This window comes from Belonocnema kinseyi, chromosome 10 (genome assembly GCF_010883055.1).
Source record: "Belonocnema kinseyi isolate 2016_QV_RU_SX_M_011 chromosome 10, B_treatae_v1, whole genome shotgun sequence".
NCBI classification, from domain to species: Eukaryota; Metazoa; Arthropoda; class Insecta; order Hymenoptera; family Cynipidae; genus Belonocnema; species Belonocnema kinseyi.
This window is the reverse complement of record NC_046666.1, coordinates 2,931,257-2,950,471: the sequence shown is the minus strand read 5'-3', so window position 1 is coordinate 2,950,471 and position 19,215 is coordinate 2,931,257. Positions and strand designations below refer to the sequence as shown.

The following is a 19,215-nucleotide window of genomic DNA, read 5'->3' as shown; positions in this document are numbered from 1 at the left end:
ATTTTCAAGAAAAAAAACACGATTTTTTAAACAAAATAGATGAATTTTCAACGGCAAACAAATTTTAACGAAATGGTTGAATTTTCAATTTAAAAAAAAGTCCGTTTTCAACTTTAAAGTTCCTTTTTTCAACAAAAAATATTAATTTTTTAATCAAATGATGAATCTTAACTGGAATACTTAAGTTTTAAACAAAAAAGATTAATTTTTGAGTGAAATTATGAATCTTAAACAGGAATACTTGATTTTTTAACCAACAAAATGAATTTTCAAGAAAAAAAACACGATTTTTTAAACAAAATAGATGAATTTTCAACGGCAAACACATTTTAACGAAATGGTTGAATTTTCAATTTAAAAAAAGTCTTTTTTCAACCATAAAGTTCCTTTTTTCAACAAAAAAGATTAGTTTTTGACTGAAATGATGAATCTTAAACAGGAATATTTAATTTTTGAGCCAACAAGATGAATTTTCAAGAAAAAAAACACGATTTTTTCAACAAAATAGATGAATTTTCAACGGTAAACAAATTTTAACGAAATGGTTGAATTTTCAACTAAAAAAAATTCCTTTTTCAACCATAAAATTCCTTTTTTCAACAAGAAAATTAATTTTTTAATCAAATAAATCTTAACTGAAATATCTTTTTAAAGAATAAAGATTAATTTTAAACTAAAATGATGAATCTTTAACTGGAATAGTTCAGGATGGCCGCTGGACTGGAAAACCGGGAAATAACAGTGAATTTATTCTTTGACCGGGAATTTTACAAAATTTTTCGAATACAAATTTTATCCATCTTTTATTTTAACCGTTTTTTAAATAATTTTTATCAGTTATTATATCATTCAGTTTAGAATGCTTAATTCAAAAATTTTCCATTTTAGATTTTTAATTTTCAAAGGCATATTTTTTAATTTAAATAATTTTAAAATTAAATTTTAAAGGCTTAAAAAATAAGAATTTTTTAAAATCGAAGATTTTTTTATAAAAAACAGGGTGGCCGCTGGACTGGGAAATCGGGAAAATTTTCAGAAAAAAAATCTGCTCTAGGTCGATTTTACCGTTTTTTTAAATAATTAAAGTACAATTTTGAAGATTTAAAGAATTGAAAATTAAAAGCATTTGAAGTTGAAAATTTTTGATAAAAAACAGTTTTATTTTATCAAATGTAAATGTAAATAAATAAATTATATTTAACATTAATATACCATTTATTCCGGTAATTTTATTTTTTAATAAAAATTTTCATGATTTATCAATAATATATTTTAATTCAAAGTTTCAGGTCTTCCTTCATATTATTTTTTATATTAAATTTAATAAATAAATTTATTAATATATTATTTCTATTAATTTTTTTTAGTTATTAAAAAATGTAAACCTGCGTTTTACTATTTTCTATTTAAAAATAAATCCATAATAATATATTTATAATTAAAGGTTTTTATTAAATTTAAAATATTGTTTAAGTCTAAATTATTCAATTTTAACCTATTTAATTAGGAATTTTTTATTTTGGAAAAAGAATAAGTATTGAATATTTAGCAATATTTTACTCTTCATTTAAGAAGAGTAAATTGAAACCAAATATTTAAAAGAAAACAATTAGAAACTGAATTGTTTTACATAGAAAGCTTTGAATCTTTAAATTTTCGAAGAACTTTTCAATTTTTAGCGTTACGATTTTAATTGTTCTATTTAAAAATCGTTTAATTTATAAGACACTTATTATTTGTAGAAAAAATTTGAGTAATTTTAAGAGATATTTAGAAATTTTGAAAAGATTCAAAATTAAATAAAAACTTGAAAGAATGTTTAATTAGAAAATCTTTCACTTGAAAATTTTCCAGTTTAAATTTTCTAATTTTTAAGCATATATTTTAATTTAAAGAATTTTAAAATGCAGTTTCAAAGTTTAAAAAAATTTAGAAATTTTTGAAATTGAAGATTATATTTTAAAAAACAGGGGTGGTCGCTGAATCGGAAAACCGGGAATTTTATGTTTATGATTTACCAATAATATATTTTTAATTCAAAGTTTCAGGTCTATCTTTATATTATTTTTTATATTAAATTTAATAAATAAATTGATTAACATATTATTTCTATTAATTTTTTTAGCCATTTAAAAATGCAAATGTACGATTGCATTAATCTAAAAAAAAAAAACAATTTAAATCTGAATTGTTTTACATAGAAAGCTTTGAATCTTTAAATTTTCGAAGAACTTTTCAATTTTTAGCGTTACAATTTTAATTGTTCTATTTAAAAATCGTTTAATTTATAAGTGAAATTGTTAAATTTTGACTTATAAATAATAATTGAACGCTTATTATTTGTAGAAAAAATTTAAGTAATTTTAAGAGATATTTAGAATTTTTGAAAAGATTCAAAATTAATTAAAAACTTGAAATTATTTCAAGTGATTTAAACGAAGTGTGTTTAGATTTTTTTTACAGCTTGTAAATATATTTTTAAATTAATCGAAATTTTCCTACAATTTCTGAAAATCCTGGAAATTAAACAAAAATCCTTCAAATCTTTCCTAATTTTTCAAAGTGAAAAATCAGTTTCAATTTTTCTAAGAAACTTAAAAAAAATTTTATTCATTTGAAGTCTTTCACAATTATTAAAAAAAATTTGGATTTCCAACAAAAAGATACAATTTTGAATTGAATAATAAAATTTGCAAATAAAAAAATAAACTCTTAAAGAAAAATTTAATAGATATTCTTTTTATTACTTTTTTTCTTTTAATTAATTTTCTTAACTGAAAGTTAATCAAATTTTTTTTTTTTAGTTGAAAATTCATCACATTGGTTGATTTTGTTCGTGGGTAATTAATTTTTTGAAATGAAAAATTATCGATTCCATTTTTGGTTAAAAATTGATATTAATTTAAAATTCAACTATTTTTAGTTGAAGATTCTTTATTTTAATTGTAAATTTATGTCTGATTGAAAAACGAGCTATTTTTTTGAAAATTCTTTTGTTATATTTTCAGCTTGAAAATAATGTTGTTAACTGAAAATTTAACTTTTTTATTTTTGGTTAAAAATTCATAATTTTTATTAAAAAATGTATCCTTTTAGTCGAAAACTGAGCTTTTTTGTAATTCTCTTTTTGTTTGGCTTAAAATTAATTTTTTTGCTAAGAATTTAACTATTCCGGTTAAAGCTATTTTTTTATTTGAAAATTAATTTCTTTTTCACTAAAAATTTAACTTCTCAATTTTTAGTTAATAATTATCTTTTCAAGTTGAAAATTCATCTTTTTTGTTCGGATTTCATCTTCTTAGCAGGAAATTATTATTTGTTGTTGAAAATTGAATTATTCCAATTAATTCGACTATTCCATTGAAAGAGTTTTTTTTTTTTACTTGAAAAATCACCACATTGTTTTTTTTTTCATTTTTGTTAGCCCGAAAATGTAACTATTCCAATTGAGTATTCCATAATTTTAGTTAAAAATTCATCTTTTTGGATGAAAGTTTAATTTTTTTAAATGAAAATTTAACAATTCAATTTTTAGTTTACAATTTATTTAATTTTCAGTTGAAAATAGACGTATTTTTTTTGAAGAATCTTCTTGTTTTGTAGAAATTCTACTTTCCATGTTAAAAATACATCATTTTATTTCGAAATTTATCAGTTTGGTTGAATTATAGTCGTTTTTATTTTTGTTTTCACCCTTTTAATATATATAATATATTCCAGTTAAAGATTTAATCATTTTAGTTAAAAATTAATTTTTTAGGTCAAATTTGTTGTTTACTTATGTTGAAAATTGATCTTTTTCAGTTAAAAATTTTTGTTTTTAAAAAATCTTTTTGGTAAAAATTAAATAAATTCAACTATTTCAGTTGAAGATTTATCCTTTGAGTTGAAAATTCATCAGTTTTCTTGAAAATTGATCTTTTTTAGTTCAAAATTCAACTATTTAGTTGCAACTTTGTATTTTTTTTTTAGTTGAAAAATCAAATAATTCGTAGAAAATTCACAAATTAAATGAATTTGCTCTAAATTTGAAGTATAAGAAGATAAAATAGATTTTTTTTAAAAATTATTATTCAAATTTCTGGACTTTAGAGATAAATTGAAGAAAGGATTAATTATAGTTTCAGTATTATTGAATTATTTAATTAATCGGTGGTGGTAATATATTTAAAGTTATTTTATAATATTATTGTTGTATTAAGAAAAATTATATCAAGAAAAATCTTGAGATATCTGAAAAAAAAACCCTGGGATTGTCAACGAATTTTTTTTCTATAATTTAGGCCAATTTTCCATTTTAAGTTTTCATTTTTAATTTAAATAATTATAAAATTCAGTCTTAAATATCTAAAAAATTAAAAGCGTTTGAAATTGAAAATTTATGATAAAAAGCATTTTTACTTTATCACTTTTAAATATAAATAAATGATTTTTAAATTGAATCTGTAAATTGAGTGTGAAAAGGGAATAATAATTTATTTAACAAAATTATTCCAAAAAATAATAATATAATATAATAATGTATCTGTTATAAAATATTGTTTTAGTCTAAAATATTTAATTTTTCAACATTTTTAAATTAAGAAAATGAATAATTATTTAATATTTAGCAATATTTTACTGTTCATTTAAGACGATTGAATTAAAACCATTTATTTAAAAGTAAACAATCTTAAATTGAATTGTTTGTCATAAAAAGTCTTGAATCGTTACAATTTTGAAAAGCTTTTAAATTTTGAAAGTTAAAATTTTTATTGATCTTTTTAAAAAATGTTTAATTTCTAAATTAAATTGTTGAATTTTGGTCTTTAAATAACATTTGAACACTTATCATTTGTAGAAAAAAAAAACTGAGTAATTTTAAGTGGTATTTAGCAGTTTTGGAAAGATTTATTATTAATTTTAAATTTGAAAATATTTCAAATAATTTAAATGAAATGTTTACCGAGAAAATTCGACTATTTGTAACTGATTTTATGTGAAAATAGTCTAATTTTAAATAAAAAAATGCAGATTTAAAAAAAAGGAAAGGCTCCAAAAAGAATAAAAAATTTTCGTACGATTCCTAGGAAAATTGAAAATAATTTTTGATTGTGGATAGTTATTTTAAGAGAATATTCAAAAAGATTTTAAAAGATTTCTAAAATTGTTAAAAAAGAATCTGGAAGATTTTAAGATTTTTTTTTAATTTGCAGGATTTTATAATAATTGTAGGAAAAATTCGAATCATTTCGAAATATATTTAGAAGTTCTAAACAAATTTCAAAAGTAATTTTTAATTTAAATAAATTTAAAACAACTTCTGGATTTCTCAAGATTTTGAAATAAAAATGTAAAGCTGTTAAAGGATTTTTAAACTATTTAAAATGAAAATCATTTAAATTATAACTTTTAGAAACAAAGTTAATTTTTCTATCTCTAATTTTGAAATCCCTTGATTTAGAAACGTTAAAAATTCTAAATTTTGCAGTTTTTCTGCATTTCATTTATAATTGTTTAATTTAAAAACTTTTAAATTTCAATTTCAAAAGTTTAAAATTTAAGAGTTCTAGTTTGAGTGTAACTTGTCGTTTATTTTTTATTCATTCCAATGAAAACATTTTTATCTTTAGAGTTTTAATTTTTTAATTTTATTGGCATTCAACAAAATTGTTGAATTTTCGACAAAATAATTCAATTTTGAACTAAATAATATAATTTGCAAATAAAAAAAATCTCTTAAAGAAAAATTTAATAGGATACTTTTCAATCAAAAAGACTGAACTCTCAACAATAAATAGTTGAATTTTCATATGGGATTCTGTGATATTCTTTTCATTACTTTTTTTTGGTTTGAAATTAATTTTCTTAAATGAAAGGTAATTATTCTATTTTTTGTTGAATTTTTTTTTTTTTTTTTTTTTTTAGTTGAAAATTAAACCTTGCGACTGAAAATTTGTCTTTTTTAGTTAAAAATTCATCGATATTCGTTGTTTTTTTTGTGGGTAATTAATTTTTTGAAATTAAAATTTTATCAATTCCATTTTCGGTTTAAAATTGCTGTTTTTCAGCTTCATCATTTTAGTTAAAAATTTATCAATTTGGTTAAAAATTTGATTTTTTTTAACTGCAAATGAAACTATTGATTGAAAATTCAACTGTTGTTTGAGGGAAAATTGTTCTTTTTTAGATGAAAATTCGAATATTTCGTTGAAAAGATTGATTATTATTGGTTGAAAAAATTCATGTATTTCGTGAAAAAGATTTCTAAATTTATTAAAAAATAATCTGGAAGATTTTTTCTTTATTTTGCAGGATTTTTTAATAATTGTAGGAAAATTCGATTCATTTCAAACGATATTTAGAAGTTAAAAAAACAATTTTTAATCTGATAAATTGAAAACAACTTCTAGATTTCTCAAGATTTTGAGATAACATTTTTAATCTTTCTAACAGGGGTTTTAAACTATTTAAAATGAAAATAATTTCAATTATAACTTAGGAAGTGTTCTTTTTTAAAAAAAATAGAATTAAACATTTTTTAATTCATTGATTCTTTATTTTTAGAGCATTGAAAATGATAACTTTGATTACATTTTTTTTCTGATTCTTTGAACTTCTTAATTTATAAAAGTTGAAATTATAATTGTTCAATTGAATAATTATTAGATAATAATTGTCCAATCTTCCGTTTTTCACGTGTAAATAATTGAGCATTTGAATAAAAAATGTTTTAATAAAAAAAACTTTTAAATTTTAAATTTCCAAAGTTTAAAATTCAACATTTTTGTCTTTAGTTTTAATTTTAAAATTTTATTGGCAATATTTTGCCCGATTTCAGGTTCTGCTCGAGGCACAGTTTGACTTTAATCAGAGATTCAAGAACGAAGTGAATAAACAGGCAGCTAGCGAGTTGAGACTGGAACCTCTAGGAAGAGACAATATTGGATTGTCTTACTGGTGTCAACTCGACGAGGAATGCAACATTCGAGTTTATCGCGAGGACTTGGACGAGGAAAACTGGGAACTTGTTGCCAAGTAAGTTAAAATTTTTTTTTTTTTTTTTTAATAAAAATAATAATAAACGTCTCGTAAAATATACTTTTCGTGAAAAATTATGAATTTCCAGGGTGTCTGCCGTGAAACCGGGAATTTTATTAGACCGGGAAATAATAGTTGTTTTATTTTTTGACCGAGATTTTTTGCGAGTTCGACTTTAACTTTTTTTTTTCAATAATTAGTTTAAATATTCTATTTTGGACCTTTAATTTTTAAGCGTACGTTTCAATTTGAAGATTTTTAAAATGCAGTTTTAAGGATTTTAACAAGTAGGAATTGGAAGCGTTTGAAATAGAAAATTTTGGATAGAAAACATTGAATTTGAAATATTTTAATTCTGACTCTTTATTCAAAATAAGTAATTATAAAATAAATATTTAAAACTAAAAAACCCTAAATTTTGAAAGTTACAATTTTTATTCCTCTTGAAAAAAAAAAAAATAATTAATTTGTAAATCAAATTGTTGTATTTTTATGTATAAATTGAACACCTATTATTCGTAGAAAAAAATTAATTTACTTGGCAAATTGAAAATGATTTTTTACTTTAAAAGTGATTAAATTTAAGAGAATATTTTTAAAGATATAGAAATATTTTTTAAATTATCAAAAATTAATGTGGAAGATTTTTAGGAAATTTTCTTAATTTGACAGGATTAAAAAAATATTTAGGACAAATTTGAGAAAAATTTGAATAATTTAAACAGATTTTTGGAAGTTCTGAACAAATTTTTGAATCATTTTTAATTTGGAAAAGTGTAAAACAACATGTAGATGTTTCAAGTTTTTTATAAAAAATTTTGAAGCGTTTTATGGATTTTTAAACTGTTTGAAATGAAAATAATTAAATTTTTAATTTAAGCAGTGTTTGTCAAAAAATGTTATTCGTTAATTTTTAATGTTTCTAGCTTAAAATAGTATAATTTTTTCTATTTGCTATTTATATTTTTGGAACTAAATTTTTAAATTCTACAATTCATGAAAGTTTTTAAAAAAATGGGTTCAGAGTTCGATTTTTGAAATTTCATTGATCTTAAAAAATGTTTGAGAACTTAAAAAAAAAATCGGGAAATATTCAATTTTGTTTAAAGTCGAGGAATTTTTTTGAAAGCGTGCTTCATTTTTTTTTTAATTACAGTATAATATGGCATAAAAATTTTTATTTTTTAAACGTAGATTTATATTTATATTTTAATTAACTGTTTTGTTGAGATCATTTTTTAAAAATAATTTTTCAAATTGAAATTTAACTATTGTAATTTTGGTTGAAAATTGATCGTTTTTATTTCAAAATGGTTGAAAATTGGACTTTTTTTGTACTGAAAATTTAATGGTTTCAGTCGAAACTTGAACTATTTTGTTGAAAATTTCTTTTTCCGTTTGGAAATTAATTTTTTAAAACTAAAAATTCAACCATTTCAATTGAAGATTTCATCATTTTAAACAAAAATTCATCCCTTTGTTTGAGAATTAATTTTTTTTTTTTCGATTGCAAATTAAATATTCAATCTTTGGTGGAGAAATTCATCAGTTTGGTTAAAAATTGATATATTTTAATTAAAAATTAAAAAAATTTAGTTGAGAATTTTTGCGTTTTGTAGAAAAATTCCCTTTTTTGGTAATAAAAAAAAAAGAGTAATCTATTTGGTTGAAAGTCATTTTAGAAATTCATTTTGTTTGAAAATTCGTCACTTTGTTTGAAAATGTAACTATTTTTTATGTAAATTTATTTTTGTTTTTTTTATATATATATATTTTTTTATTATGAAAATTTAACGATTCGATTTTTGGTTGAAAATTGATATTTGTTATTCTAAACGTTTGGCTAAAAATTGAATTTCTTTAGTTTGAAAGTCAACTTTTTTTTTAGAATTCTTGAATTTTTTTGAAAAATCGTCTTTTCAGGTAAAAAATTAGTGTTTTCGGTTGGAAATTTTTCTTTCAAAGTCGAAAAATCAATCATTTTGTTGAAAATTGATCAATTTTGTTGAAAATCATATTTTTTTTTGTAGAAATTAATTTTCTTTTTTGAACATGAATTTTTTAAACTTGAAATTTAATTATTCAATTTTTTTCAGGACAATTTATCTTTCTCAGTTGAAGATTCATGCATTTTTTTTTGAAAATTTGACTTTTTCTCGTAGAAATTAATCTTTTTGGTTAATAATTTATTCATTTTATTGATTGAAAATTCAACAATTTCAGTTGAAGATTCATTGTATTAGTTAAGGACTCATCTCTTTGGTTGAGAATTACTTTTTTTTTAGTAAAAATTTAACTATTCAAGGTTTTGTTTAAAAATTACCTTTTTTTAGTTAAAAAATGGTCTTTTTTGGTAGAAGCAAATTCATATTTTTGGTTGGAAATTCATTTTTTTTTAAATTGAAATTTTAGGTTGAAAATTTATCATTTTTATTTTTTTTTAAATAATTATTCCAGTTGATGGTTCATCGTTTGGATTTATTATTTTCAATTAAATTAATTAAATACATAAATGATGTATTATTAAATATTAAATTATATAATAAATAAATCAATTTTATTATTGGAAAATTCAACTACTTTGTTAAAATTTTGTTGTTAAAAATTCATCTGTTTTGTTGAAAAATTGTGTTTTTCGATAGAAAATTATTTTTTCTTTCCTTGAAAATTAATTTTATTTAAAAATTCAAATATTCCAGTTAAATATTTATCATTTTAGTTGAAAATTTATGTTTTTAGTTTAAAATAAAACTACTTGGTTGATTTTTTCTTAATTAAATTTCCAGAAACTGAAAAAAACCATTATTTATAATAAATTTGCGAAATATTTAAAAATTATACGTGAAAAAAAAGTTTGGATATCTGGAATTGTTTGGTATTTTTTTTTTCCCCCGGTCGGGAATTTCATTCAATGGAAAATTACTTGGAATTTCATTCAGTGTTTGGAAATTTTTCATTCTTAAAGTTTCGAGTTTAATGACACTATTAAAGCACTGTCAAGAGTCGAAATATTTTCATCGGTTAAAAATAATGCCTGATAAAGAACATATCAGCACAAATTTGAAAATTATGAATGTATTTAGCTGATGTGAAAAATTGTTTTTGAACCTCGCGTAATATGAGATTCAAAAAATTAATTCTTTCGCTGAATTATAGTACGCTGTGTCCAACAAAATATTTCTATTACATACCTCGATATAATTATAACTTTTGATTAACTTAACTATTTTTTTTTTTTTTTATTAATAATTGTAACAGCTGGGAGAATAAATTTCGGGTAAAAATTGATTGAGAAAGAAAATTTTAAACACTTACGGAGCCGAAAAATAATAATGTTTTGAAAATTTTCAAAAAGTGGAAAAGGCCTTTAAAAAAATATTATAGGAAATTCAATATAGGTGTATAATAATTTCTCTGTAATTATTTTTTTTTTTATAATTTTTGTTTGAAAAAATTGAAAAAGTTTTTAATAAAAAAATCTTATGGTTAATATAATTAACCAAGGAAAATTTTTTATTTTAAATCAAAAACAGTTGAATCAGATAAAAAAAGGAGGAATTTTTAAACCAAAAAGATGAATGATCAACAAAATAGTTAGATTTTTTCCAAGAAAAAAAATGTTAGTAAAGAAATAAACAAAAATTTCAAACAGGTTTTTGATTTTTCAATTAAAGAAATGAATTTTCAACGAAGCAGGGGTTGGATTTTCAAAAAAAAATCCTTCAATTTTAAACTAAGAACAATTAATTCTTAACCAAAAATTTAATTCTATACTTTTCAACTGGAAGGAATGAATTTTTAATAAAAAATAATCAGATTTCCTGATTGTTTTTATGAATTTATTATTATCTAGATAAATAAACGGCAATTTTGATGATTTGTAGACTAAATAATAACATTTTAAATAAATTTTTATGCAATTTTAGTACTTTTAAAATATTAAGTTAGTAAATTGGATTTTTTTTACATATAAGCCCGAATTTGGCGAAAACACCTATTTTTAAACATTTAACTTATTATTTTTAATCTAAGATACTCACTATATCAAAAATTTTCAGAATTAGGTAAAAAAAGAAACCAAAATTTTTCAGGAAAGCGAAAAACATTTTCTAAAATCGAATTCATAATTTAAAGATGAACTTAAAGGTTCAAAATTCAACAATTATATTATACAGTCATCGTTTTTCGCTAAAAATTCAAAAGTTTTGTTGAAAATTCTACTATTTTTATGAAATTCTGTTTTTTTTTTTTTTTTGTTGGAAAATTCATTTATTTTATTAGAAATTGCATCTTTTTTTTGTAAAAATTAATCTTTTTGGATTGAAAATTCAACTTTTTTGTTTCATTCGTCATTTTTGGTTGAATTAAACTGTTTTTTTTTTGTTAAATTCAAAATTAAATTCTTTTTTGCTCTAAATTAAACTACTTAGTTTAAGGTAGTAGTATTTTGTTACAAAATTTTTTTCTTATTGAAGTTTTAGAATTTTAATTGAAAATTTATCTCTGGTTTAAAGTTGAATTATTTTGTTAAAAATTAAATTTTTTTGCTTGAATGTTTATCTCTTCGGTTGAAAATTTAACTATATTGTTGAAAGTTCGTTGTTTTTTAAAAATAAAATTAAAATTAAATATTTTCAGCTGAAAATTTAGGGTTTTTTTTTGTAAATCGTATTTTTGGGTCGAAAATTAATTTTCTTGGTCAGAAATTTTTTCTTTTTGCTTAAAAATGCAATTATCTGGTTGAAAATATTTACTTTTTGACAGAAAGTTCGTCTTTTTTAGTTTAAAAATTCAACTATTTTCTTGAAAATTTAAATATTATGTTGAAAGTTCACTTCCTTGGATGGAAATATAATTACTTTGCTGAAGTTTTTTTTTATATCAACTTTTCGAGAGCGAAAATTATAATTTTGACTTGGAAGAAAAAAAATTTCCAGATAATTCTGGCTTGAAAAAGGTAATTTTCCAAAAAAAAATTACAATTTCGACTTGGAACTTGTAGCTTTCGAAAAAATTGTTTTTTTTTTTTTAACAAATAATTATAATTTAGATATGGAGCAAGAAATTTTCAATTAAAAAAAATAAGTATTCAATCAAAAATGAAGTATTTAAAATTTCAGTTCGAAAAATTAACTCTCAATTCGAAAAAAAACTAATAAAAATAAAAAAATTTAACCAAAGAGGTTAATTTTTAAATAAAATTATGAATCTTCAGTCCAAAATTTAATTTAAACGAAGTAGTTCAATTTTCAACCAAGTAGTTAAAATTTTAATTTAAAAAATATTTAATTTCTTTTTAGAAAAATGTATTTTTTGAACAAAAAAGGTCCATGTTCAACCGAAAATGGAAAAGTTGATTTTTCAGTTAAAACAATGAATTTTTAATGAAGGAATTGAATTTTAAATTAAAATTATAATTCTTTAACCCAAAAAATGAATTTATAATAAAGTAATTCCACTGTTAAAAAAGAAAAAAGAGTATTTGTTATAAAAAACTTAATAATATATAAATAAGTCGTTTAGATGAAAATTCAACTATATTCTTTGTGAAAAAGTAAACTCCTTTTTTTTTAAATTAATTTATTTTTTGAATATTTATTATTTTAATTGAAAATTAACCTATTTTTTAAAAGTTCATTTTTTAGGATTGAAAATTGATTTTTTTTTTGCTGAAAATTTAACTTCCGTTTTTTGTTGATAACTTATCTTTTTTCAGTTAAAAATTCAACTATTTGTTTGAAAATTCATCAATTTAGTTGATAATTCATCTCTTTGGTTAAAAATAAATTTTTTTAACTAAAAATTTATCTTTTTAATATTTGATTAAAAATTTATCTTTTTCGGTTGAAAATTCAACTATTTAGTTTAAAATTCATTTTTTTTTATTTCGACAGAAACTTGATTTACTTTTTTTTTAATTTTTGTAGAAGTAGCTTTATATTACTGGATTTAACTATTTTGTTTAAATTATCTTGTTGAAAATAAATTTTTTTATTGAAATTTAAATTTCTTAATTTTGTCTGAAAAATTCGTCCTTTTTTTCTTAAATTTAACTGTTTTTTTTTACTTAAAATAAAATTATTTTTTGCTTGAAATTTGATCTAGTACATTTTTTATAAAGAATTCATATTGTTTAGATGAAAATTCAACTATATTCTTTGTGAAAAATTAAACTCCTTTTTTTTAAATTAATTTATTTTTTGAATATTTATTATTTTAATTGAAAATTAACCTATTTTTGAAAAGTTCATTTTTTAGGATTGAAAATTAATTTTTTGTTGCTGAAAATTTAACTTCCGTTTTTTGTTGATAACTTATCTTTTTTCAGCTAAAAATTCAACTATTTGTTTAAAAATTCATCAATTTAGTTGATAATTCATCTCTTTGGTTAAAAATTAATTTTTTTAACTAAAAATTTATCTTTTTTGATTTAAAATTCATTTTTTTATTTGAGGGAGGCTTAATCTACTTTTTTTTTTATTTTTGTAGAAGTAGCTTTATATTACTGGATTTAACTATTTTGTTTAAATTTTGTTGTTGAAAATTAATTTCTTTAACTGAAAATTCAATTTCTTAAATTTTTCTTGAAAGTTTGTCTTTTTTTTTCTTAAATTTAACTGTTTTTTTACTTTAAAAAAATATTTTTTGCTTGAAATTGGAACTAGTACATTTTTTATAAAGAATTCATATTGTTTAAATGAAAATTCAACTATATTCTTTGTAAAAAATTAAACTCCTTTTTTTAAATTAATTGATTTTTTGAATATTTATTATTATATTTTAATTGAAAATTAACCTATTTTTTGAATATTTATTATTTTAATTGAAAATTAACCTATTTTTTAAAAGTTCATTTTTTAGGATTGAAAAATTATTTTTTAAAAGTTCATTTTTTAGGATTGAAAAATGATTTTTTGTTGTTGAAAATTTAACTTCCGTTTTTTGTTGATAACTTATCTTTTTTCAGTTAAAAATTCAACTATTTGTTTAAAAATTCATCAATTTAGTTGATAATTCATCTCTTTGGTTAAAAATTAATTTTTTTTTAACTAAAAATTTATCTTTTTAATATTTGATTAAAAATTTATCTTTTTCGGTTTAAAATTCATTTTTTTTATTTCGACAGAAACTTGATTTACTTTTTTTTATTTGTAAAAGTAGCTTTATATTACTCGATTTAACTATTTTGTTTAAATTATCTTGTTGAAAATTAATTTTTTAAATGATATTTCAATTTCTTAAATTTTTCTGAAAAATTCGTTCTTTTTTTCTTAAATTTAACTATTTTTTTACTTAAAATAAAATTATTTTTTGCTTGAAATTTGATCTAGTACATGTTTTATAAAGAATTCATATTGTTTGGATGAAAATTCAACTATATTCTTTGTGAAAAATTAAACTCCTTTTTTAAATTAATTTATTTTTTGAATATTTATTATTTGAATTGAAAATTAACCTATTTTTTAAAAGTTCATTTTTTAGGATTGAAAATTGATTTTTTTTGCTGAAAATTTTACTTCCGTTTTCTGTTGATAACTTATCTTTTTTCAGTTAAAAATTCAACTATCTGTTTGAAAATTCATCATTTTAGTTGATAATTCAGCTCTTTGGTTAAAAATTAATTTTTTTTAACTAAAAATTTATCTTTTTAATATTTGATTAAAAATGTATCTTTTTTGGTTGAAAATTCAACTATTTGGTTTAAAATTCATTTTTTTATTTTCACAAGAAAATTAATCTACTTTTTTTTATTTGTAAAAGTAGCTTTATATTACTGGACTTTACTATTTTGTTTAAATTTTGTTGTTGAAAATTAATTTTTTTCAATGAAAATTCAATTTCTTAATTTTTTCTTGAAAATTCTTCCTTTTTTTAAATTTAACTGTTTTTTTTTTATTTAAAATAAAATTATTTTTTGCTTGAAATTTGAACTAGTACTTTTTTTATAGAGAATTCATATTATCTATATGAACTTTTTAAAAAGTAGGTTTTTTTAAAAGTTCATTTTTTAGGGTTGAAAATTGATTTTTTTTTGCTGAAAATTTAACTTCCCTTTTTTGTTGATAACTGATCTTTTTTCAGTTAAAAATTCAACTATTTGTTTGAAAATTCATCATTTTGCTTTAAAATTCAGCGACTTGGTTTAAAGTTAAAGTTTTTTTCAAAATTAATTTTTTTGGTTGAAAATTCAACTATTGTAGTTAAATATTCATAATTTTAGTTGAAATTTCATCTTTTTGGTTGAAAATTAAGTTTTTCAACTTGAAATTTAACTAATTTATCTTAAGAATATATCATTTTAGTTCAAAATTCATCTCTAGTTTTAAATTAATTTTTTTAAACTAAAAATTTAACTATTCAATGATTTGTTAGAAATTGATGTTTTCTTGTTGGAAATTCATCGATTTGGTTGAAATTTCGTATTTTTTTTTTGTGGAAAACTAATCTTCTTGTTTGAAAATTCCTTTTTAACTAAAATCATTCTTTTTGTTGCTGATAAGTCAACTGAAGTCTTTGTATGAAAACTATTTATTCTGAAATTTTTTTGATTTAAAAATTCATATTTTTCAGTATAATTATTGCATATTTCTTGGAAGAAAAAATTCAACTCTTTTTTTAAAAATTTATCTTTTTGATTTAAAAATTCACCTGTTTTAGTAGATTTTTCATTTTTTTTTTTTTTTTTTTTGACAAAAATTCAACAGTTTGGTTGGCAATTTATCAACCTTGTTAAAAAGTCATACTTTTTTATTAAAAATTCTACTATTTAGCAGAAGATTAACTTATTGTTTACAATTGTTATTTTGGATTGGAAAGTGAACTGGAATCTTTTTTGGCTACAAATTTAACTATTTTTTAAGGTTTTTTATTTTATTCATCTGTTTTAGAAAAAATTTCATCTTTGTGTAATAAAAATTCAAATTTTCGGTTGAAAATTCAACCTTTTTTTTTAGTAGAAATTACATCTCATTTGGATAAAAATGCAAATTGATTAATTTGCATCTGGAAACCGGGAAATGACAGTGAATTTATTTTTTACCGGAAATTTTACAAATTTTCAGAAGAAAAATCGGTCCCAAGTTCGATTTCAAAATTTTTTAAAAGTAATTATTTGAATTGTTATCTTTTACAATTATGACATCATTCAGTTTACATTGCATAATATGAAAATCTTCTGCTTTAAAAGATTGTCCATTTTAGATGTTTATTTTTAACTTAAAGAATTTTAAAATGCAGACTTAAAAACTTAAGTAATTAAAAATTAAAAGGGTTTGGAGTACAAAATTTTTTATTAAAAAACTTTTTTATTTTATCAAATCTATAAATATAAGTAAATTAGATTTAAAAAGGAACAATAATTGATTTGTCAAAACAATTCTAAAACCGTTCAGAATTCAGAATGTCCAGATTTCAACGTTAAAAATTTCAATCCGAAAGTCTTAGTCATTAAAAAAATGATAACATCCTATTAAAACTTTATAAAATATTTTTAACTTAAAAATTACTTCATAATAATATATTCCTAATTAAAGGATTTTATTAAATTTAAAATATTGTTCCAGTCTAAAGTATTCGATTTTTAAGCCGTTCAGAATCAATTTTTTTAATTAAGAAAAATAATAATTTTGTAATATTCAGCTATATTTTAATGTTTTTTTTTTTTTTTAATACGAAGGAATTGAAACCATATATTTAAAAGTAAACAATCTTAAACTGAATTTTTTGACATAAAAAGATTTGAATCGTAAAAATTTCAAAGAGCTTTGACATTTTGAAAGTTACAATTTTGGTTGATCTTTTTTAAAGAATGTTTAATTTGTAAGTACAAAAATTTCGGTGCAAATAGCCACAACCATGTTTTAAAAAATTTAGATTTATGCAGATCAAAAAAAAAAAAAAAAAATTAGAAACTTTTTAAGAATTGTGAAAGGCTTCAAAAAAATAAAAAAAATTTCGTAAGATTCCTAGATAAATTGAAAATAGTTTTTTATTTTGGAATATTATTTTAAAAGAATATTTAAAAAGATTTTAACAGATTAAAAAAATTTTTTTTTAATTTTGTGAAGATTTTAGGCAAATTTTTAAAAATTTGCAGGATTTACTAAAAATTGTAGCGTGGATTTATATATTTAAAATTAAATGTGAATCTTTGAACTCCTTAATTTTTAGAAATTAATTGTTCTATATTTTGCAGTTTATCTATATTTCATTGAAAAAATTTCATTTGAAAAGTTTGAGTATTTTCCATTTTTTACGTGTAAATTATTGAGCAGTTCAATACAAAAATTTTGAATGAAGAAACTTTTAAACTTTAATTTCAAAATTTTAAAATTCAAGAGTTATATTTTTTGTTCTTTGATTTGTAGTTTATTTTTTATTATTGTAAATGGAAAAATGTTTAGCCTTAGGGTTCGAATTGTTTAATTTTGGCAACCGTGAAAAATGTTTGCAAACCTGGAAAAAACCAGGAAATGACTGGGCATTTTTTTCTTCGATTAAAACGGCCACCCTGTAAGAGAAATCTTATTTTTCTCGGATAAAAATGCAAATGTTTCGTTAAAAATCTTGAAAACTCAACTGGAATGTTTTTTGGATGAAAACTCAACTTTTTTTGTAGTTAAAAATTCTTCTGCTTCAAGAGAAATTTAATATTTTTTAATGCAAATGCAACTGTTTGGTAGAGAATCCAAAAAAATGTGTTCAAAAGTCATCCTTTTTGGGTTGAAAATTCAATTATAGATGAAATTTCATTTTTTTTTAATTAAAATGCAACTTTTTTAGTTAAAAATAATTTTTCTTTGCTTGAGTAATCAAATTTTTTTTTTTAAGATTTGGTGGAATCACTCTTTGAAGAATTCACTTTTTTCGGTAAAGATTGATATTTTAAATTGAAAATTCATCTCTTTGGTTGAAATTTTAATTATTTTATTGACAATTAATCGTTTAAAATTTATTTTTTTAATCGAAGGCTTATGTCTGATTAAAAATTTAACTATTTAGTAGAAAATATTTTGTTTGTTTGTTTAAAATTAATTTTTCAACAGCAAATGTAACTTTTATATTTTTTTATGATTGACACTATATAATTAAAAATTTGCCTATTTTGGTAAAAAAAAGTAATTTTGTAATTTGAAATTTCATTTCTGTTGGGTAAAAGTGTATTGATTTCGTGAAAAATTAGTTTTTTGCTAAAAAGTTATATTTTTCGTTAGAAAATTCAATTTTTGTAAGGAAAATTTGCCTTTCAGCTTGAAGGTTAAATGATTTAGATAAACTTTTAGTTATTTTTTTATTGAAAAATCTTTATTTGTTGGATATGCGTCTTTTTCGTTTTAAAATTCTTTTTTTCTGTTGTATAAATTTCATTCTTTTTTATTAAAATATCAAATATGACACTTTCTCGTTGGGAATTTGCCTTTTTAGGTTGAATATTCAAGTATTATGTTAAAAATTTAATCTTTTATGATAGAAAAGATATTTTTTTCTTTGAAATAAATGAGTAAATTTGAAAATTTGAAATTAGTATATGAAATACTGTTTTATTCGGTTTATAAAATATTCTATGTTAACCTTTAAAAGAAATACTTCCGTAAAATTATATACAGAGCACACTGGGTATTAAACACCCAATGGTATTGAAGCGTGTGTTGTGCCGACGTTATTGGATAGTTTTTTACAAGAAAATCATTGAATGATGTTTAATCTATCTAGTTTAAGGAGAAAAAAGTTTCATAATAGTTTTTGAAATTTAAAGTAGTTAAAAAAAATTCTTAGTGTAAAAAAATTTTTTAACCTAATTCCATTTTAATTCCATTTTCTTCAATTTGGTACGTTTTGTTAAAACGCAAATAAGTCGCTGGGTTATTTACACCCAGTGTGCCCTTTAAGGGTTAAAAGTGTCACAAGATTAAAATGCTGGTATTTGAATATTAATGATTTGAAATGAAAAATTAGTCAAAGAAAAATCAGAGAATTTTGAATCTGTTCTCGGTTTCGCATATTTCCGCTAGAGGCGTTACGAGCGACAGCGTCGGTGCGATGGAGACCTTAAAACCGATCTTAAGGTGGCTTGGGCGTTTGGTGCCGTACAACGTGGGGGGCACTGTGGGAGCTATCTATCATGCGATCAGTCTTTATTTGAATTTTATTGATATACGCATATTATAATGTCATCTTAATAAAAAAGTAGAAAAC

The 19,215-nt window shown here is 20.4% G+C and overlaps 1 protein-coding gene across 2 annotated transcripts in view; it reads left to right on the top strand.

The window, feature by feature from the left end:
* LOC117182308 (microtubule-associated protein futsch) overlaps window positions 1–19,215 on the top strand; it is a 58,852-nt gene that overhangs the window by 8,645 nt on the left and 30,992 nt on the right. For both annotated transcript variants that reach the window (XM_033375457.1, XM_033375456.1), the window contains exon 3: window positions 6,821–7,017. In XM_033375457.1, the coding sequence (XP_033231348.1) occupies window positions 6,821–7,017 (197 nt within the window). The remainder of the gene's footprint in view (window positions 1–6,820; window positions 7,018–19,215) is intronic.